At 31.8% G+C, this 5,842-nt stretch overlaps 1 protein-coding gene across 1 annotated transcript; it reads left to right on the forward strand.

Moving 5' to 3' along the window:
* Positions 1 to 2,028: 2,028 nt before the first annotated feature.
* LOC143587233 (DUF724 domain-containing protein 2-like) lies at positions 2,029 to 4,918 on the forward strand. The gene is made up of 2 exons (XM_077068580.1): positions 2,029 to 2,165; positions 4,546 to 4,918. Exons 1-2 carry the CDS (start codon positions 2,029 to 2,031, stop codon positions 4,916 to 4,918), a joined length of 510 nt encoding a protein of 169 aa, XP_076924695.1.
* The last annotated feature ends 924 nt before the right edge of the window (positions 4,919 to 5,842 follow it).

Consider the following 5,842-nt stretch of genomic DNA (forward strand, 5'->3'; position numbering starts at 1 on the left):
TAAATAACCCATGTAATTGGAAGCTAATGTGCAAAAAAATTGCATCACACCATATGATATGCTTGGATGACCATTAGGCCCACATTAATACTCATCATGAATCTTTTAGATGTTTATAGTATCATCGAAGTGCCTATCAACACAGCTTAAGAAAGCAACATGGGTCCCGCGTCTTTTTCATTTGATGGCTGCACCACAGAAGTACAAAAATGAGAAATGATAGAGGATTAATGTGAAGATTGTTAGTCCAGTTGGTTATGCAGGTAAATCTAAATTCTTGCCTGATGAGATGTCTTCAACGCAACCTTGAAAAATCATGATGATGGCTAGGCTTTTGTTATCATGTTCTTTAAACAAAAAAAGTTTATATGTTCCTTAAGTAGCCTATTGTTTTTCATTAATGGGAATAAGGATGCTTGTGGCTACTTTGTTCTTGCCAATCCTTGTGCATTTACAGTTTAAAAAATAAAATATTGTTTTTTTTCCCAGATCCTTCAACATGCACAAAGTCCTATAGTCTAATTTTTTTGAGTCTAAGTTTTTTATTCTTTGATTACTTTCAAACTTTATAGTCATATACAAGATGCAAATAGGCCAACTTGAAGCATCCATTTAACAATTATATTTTGGTTCGCCATAAATGAAGTGCAATTATCATCTTTATCAGAAACAAAACGACAGAGCAAAAATTGCTTAGAGAAAATCAAATGCAGAGTTAGTAGTCTATCTTTCATTCTTTTGTACCAAAATAAGCCTCTAAAATCAATAAGACGTAGGTCTTCTAACTCTTACAAGGCAAAATGAATAAATAATTACTTTATTAGATATTTACAAGGATGTCGTCTTGACTTGTTCTTTTAAAAAGAGCACCTGAAACACTACGGGTCGGGTAATAATTTGTTTAATCATAATAAACACATCGTATGCTATTAAAAATTTCTGAGGCCGGTCAACCTAAGCATATAGCGAGCCTGACCTTAACTGCACAAACTGTTTTAACCGGCGGACTAAACTCATAATAAAACCTCAATTGGTTCAGTTGACTAAATAAAGTCAAACTGTGGTTTAAGCATCACATTTTAGAAACTAAGGGTAAATCTGTCTTTTTGAAATTGAGTTTTAGAAAGCAATAAGTAAATATACAGTTTTAATTAATAATACCAAAAATGAGTCATCTCTATGATTTTGGTATGGGGTGTTGCGTCTTTAATAAATCGTAAGCCTTAATTGTATACTCCCTTATAAATCTTTTTGTAGGTGTATGGGCCAGAAGCAACAATGACCAGAATATGCATGCAAGCAAGCGAAACCTCAGCATTCGTAGTAAACGAGTCAAACTATCATTTTAGTGAGCGAGACACAATTAATGTTTTAGTAAACATGTCAAATTGTCGTTTTTAGTTGACAAATGAAACATATCATTTCAAGTAAACATGTTAAAATTATCGTTTTTAGTGAACGAGCCGACCATAATTATTAATTTTAGTGCATGGGTCAAGATAATCATATTAGGAAACGGGTCAGAATTATTGTTTTCGTTGAATGGGTCAAAATTACCCTTTTTCAGTTGAATATGATGTCATTCAACCCATTTGTTTACTTCATGAGTCCATTTTGGTCGTGTTTTTATTTTAAATAGATATATGATTTTGCCATCTCATGTTTAACTAGATGTTACCAATTCAAAGTTCATGTTTCTGAACTACCAGGTCTATTTACATAACTTCAGCTAAAAATCTTCAACCAGATAATTGCATTTTATATTCATATTAAAGTGAGTTTTCGTGTCTGTGTTCTCTAAACACAGGGACACGAAATCACAGTTATCAAGGTAAACATCTTAAATGGGTATACGAAACTTGTTTACTATTTGACATTTTTTAAATCGTTTATTGAAACTAATATTTAACATTTTTTAGCAGGTGCAACCGTTGCTTAAAGATAAAAGGAAGTTAAAGAAGATGGCATGCCATGTTCTAAAAGTCAATATCTTGTACGAGGACTATATAAAGAACAACAATAACTCCAATGCATGTTCAAGAACGACAAAACATGAGACCTGCAATTGCTAATGTGGTCATTGCTCTTAATTACTTGACATCACAACAATATGATCCATCAACTAATCTTGTTCAAGCTTCTAGAAGGTCTTCTCATAGTGAACAGTACATATATTTATGATAATGAATATAAACCAATGTGTAAACTTTGACGGGTAGCTTTGTGTTTTTGTGTGCTGTTAATATGAAAAAGGCATTCGGTGTTGTTTTTGGCATCGTGACAAAGTCGGTAAGTAAAAGATTTGGCATTGTTTTTTTTTTTTTTTTAGTTTAGGATAGAAAAATTTTGGAGACTGGCATCATATATTATTTATATTCCTTACCTTTTTGTTAAAAATAAAGTTTCATAATATTTAACCAAGATCTATTCATTTTATAACCTTACATGATAGTTGTGACTTGCGATTATATTGTTACTTGAAGTGTAATACATTTTTGAGAAAAACAAACATTCCGTGTCAGTTGCAACATGTTCCCATAGTCTGTATGACAACTACAATGAATAGATGTCAACAAATTTGGTGTTTGCTTTAAGAAAATAAAAACCGGGATATGAGGTAATACATGTACTATATAATATATAAAATTAGGTTTTGGTATTTTGTTGAATTACATGTAAATCTATTGTTATGGTACCATAAGGAACTAAATAGTTACCAACCGAATCCTCGTTGCATCACCACCGCATAACAAACCGAACTCATATCGATCGAACCTCATTGTGTCCCCGCCGCAATGCGCGAACAAACCTACTGACTTTATGCATTTTTAAAAACAAAAGTAAATTTTTATATTAAAAAATTCTAATCCTTTGAATGATCAAAAGCGAAGTCTGCAAAGAATCTTCATTAAAAGATATGATTTAGAATTAAGAACAAGCTAAAAAGAACACCTTAAACAAATAAGCCAATCACGAAATGATTAAATAAAGACTATTTTCTTTGAGCCATTTATATATTTTTTAACGGCTGAAGTACAAGTTGATGTATAATAATTAGTAATGACAAACTGCATGTTACGTAACTAGGTCTTGGTTTCTTTTTATTTTTGTTAAAGTGCCATTCGATTTGTGTTAGTTTGAACAAGTGGATCTCAATGTCGTACGTGCATTTGTTATCTGAATCGATTTATGTGTTTACTTATTTGTTCTTTATTAATTATTTTAAGAGTACATCTTTTATTACCTTGTTTTTATAACATAATTATTATCATATATGAAAGTAATATTGTTACTTTTATATTATTTAGTTACTATCTATCATAGATTAAAGTGAGTTTTATGAAAGTGAGTCCTTAAGAGGAAATCATTAAATAACAAAGCACTAGAAATCACTCAAAAATAGTTAAGAAAGCAAAACAAAAAAAATATTGCATATTTGTTTCTCTACTCGTGACTTGTAGATAAAATATGCGATGCTTTTGTGAATCTTGTAGAAGTTGCTGCAAGATAATTAGTTGAAGAGCAGATACATGATTGCATGTCCATTTTAATCAAACTATTTATTATGTATTTATTAAAATAAATTAAAATAATGGTATGAATATAAACAATACTCATTTAGCCTCACGAGTAAACGAGACTACCCAACTAATATATGAATCCAGGGCTCGAGCTTCATTATATCAGTCCAAGTTTAGATACGTTGAAGCTTGACCCCGTTAGAATTTTTAATAACACAGTCGCAAATAGCACATGCGCGTATCGATATCATTTGCTTTGTTATTTTTTTTTAATTTAAAATGTTTAGTACTTTTCAGTATGATAACTTGATCTCGTCAAAGCTAATATTCCCTCCTAACCAACGATGTTAACTGATACCCTTAAAATCATATTGTATGCACAACATGGCCACATGCGAACATAAGCAAACAAATTTGTGTATGGATACACATTTTTAAAATAATAATTGGGATTTTAAAATCTATAACCACATGTTATTTTTTAATTTTGCATTTTATAATAGATTATATATCAACGATTCCTGTATATTTATCATTTAATTTATAGAAAATTCTTAAAATAGCCCTTTTGAGGAGAGATTTTCTCCAAAATGGCCCACCGGATTTCAAATTCTCATTACAGCTCTCAAAATCCTTCTTCCATGTGACATTGAGAAATTCCCCATGACTTTTTAAGGACCAATCATAATCTGGCACTTGTCAATGCTTACCACCTACCACACGACTTTTCAGGTCAAATCCGTCTTACACGTTAGATTTCACATCAAATCTTACCTGATGAAAACCATGGTTTCCGTCTTCCACGTGTGTTTTCAAAAAAGTTGTTTTTTGAAATTCATCTCCAAAAATGAATTTCAAATGGATTTTAACTCCGGAGACTTATTTTGATTAAAATGCAACTGCGAAAATGATTTTCATTGGAATTTAAACTTTTGTTCATCAATTACTTATTTCAACTAAATTTCATGTTGATTATTTTCATTTCTCATAAACTAACTAAACTTTGGGTGCTCTCAACTTGAAGAATGAAGTTTAAGCGAGGTGATCAGATTGAAGTTGTTGATATGGGTCCTGGTTTATTGGGTTCGTTTTATGACGGATACATAATCTCACGGGTTGGGAAGAAGACCTACATCGTGGTTTTCCGCACACTACTTGAAGCTGATCATTCCGGGTTGTTAAGAGAGTTTGTGAAGGCTGGTAAAATAAGGCCAAAACATGCTGATGTTGTTGTGAGTGGCTTTGATCTGGTTAAGAAAGTGGATGTTTTTGCAAACGATGGTTGGTGGACTGGTCGTATTATTAGCAAAATTGGAGAAACCGAGTATCTTGTCCATTTTGACAACACGAATCAGGATATCTACCCGTTTACTAACATTCACGTTCATCAGGATTAGGATGCTGCTAATGAGGTTTGGGTGCATACCCATAACTTAATAGTGTATAGAGTAGTTGAAGTTTCTGCAAGTTTGGGTAATTTATGGTGTAATGTTTATGGTTGGTTGAATAGTTTGAGTTGTTGTGGTTAGAATGGTGTAGTTGAAACATGTTTTGTTTTGTTATTGTGATTAGAATGGTTAAATGTAAGGGCAGAATGTAATGTTTAACACTAAGTTTCAACTTAGTGTTTATGTATAATATTATGAAATGTTGTTTTAAGGTATTTAGTGTTTGTTGTGTATGTTGTGTTAACAAAATATCAACAAGATTATCCAAGAAAACAACATAAAGTAATCTCATTAAACTACATTTTTACATGAAATCAAATGAAAATTACAATTTTAAAGTTATCCATTAGTTGATTTCTATGTAATCAACACCCATTTCGTCTTCTTTTTTTGCTTTCTTTGGATCGGATTTTGGTTTCTTTCCAACCTGATTTTCATGGATCTTCAATCCACTAAATGCTTCCTCTCAAGCTGCATCTATGTCAAAGTCATCACCATTCCAGATGGCAAAGGGATCATCTGTTGTTTCCATGATTTCGGGTGGGGGAAAACATTCTTTTCTTCAACGTACATTTCATCGAAAACATGTATGAAGGTTTCAATGTCGTCGAACTTATCAAGATCAGGGAGAAGGCGTGTTTTCGGATCGTTGAAGATCGGTTTTGCCATTGTAATGAGTTTAGACAAAGTTTAGGAAAAAATTGTTGTGTATTTAAAAAAAGATTTTTTGTGTGGGTCAAAGTATGTATCAATTATTAGCCGGACTGATAAAATTTGGACCAAATATATGTTGTACATTAAAATATGGCCCAAATATATATTGTACGTTAAAATATACCCCATTTATATGTTGTACGTTAAACCATTTCCCAA

The sequence above is a fragment of the Bidens hawaiensis genome, unplaced genomic scaffold (assembly GCF_021521415.1).
Source record: "Bidens hawaiensis isolate Kalapana, Puna unplaced genomic scaffold, B.hawaiensis_p1.1 tig00035325_1, whole genome shotgun sequence".
Classification (NCBI taxonomy): domain Eukaryota; kingdom Viridiplantae; phylum Streptophyta; class Magnoliopsida; order Asterales; family Asteraceae; genus Bidens; species Bidens hawaiensis.

Coding starts and splice junctions, on each gene's coding strand:
- LOC143587233 (XM_077068580.1), top strand. CDS start 2,029: ATGCATGTTCAAGAACGACAAAACATGAGACCTGCAATTGCTAATGTG. Junction 2,166..4,545: donor AGGTCTTCTCATAGTGAACA/GTACATATATTT, acceptor CTCAACTTGAAG/AATGAAGTTTAAGCGAGGTG.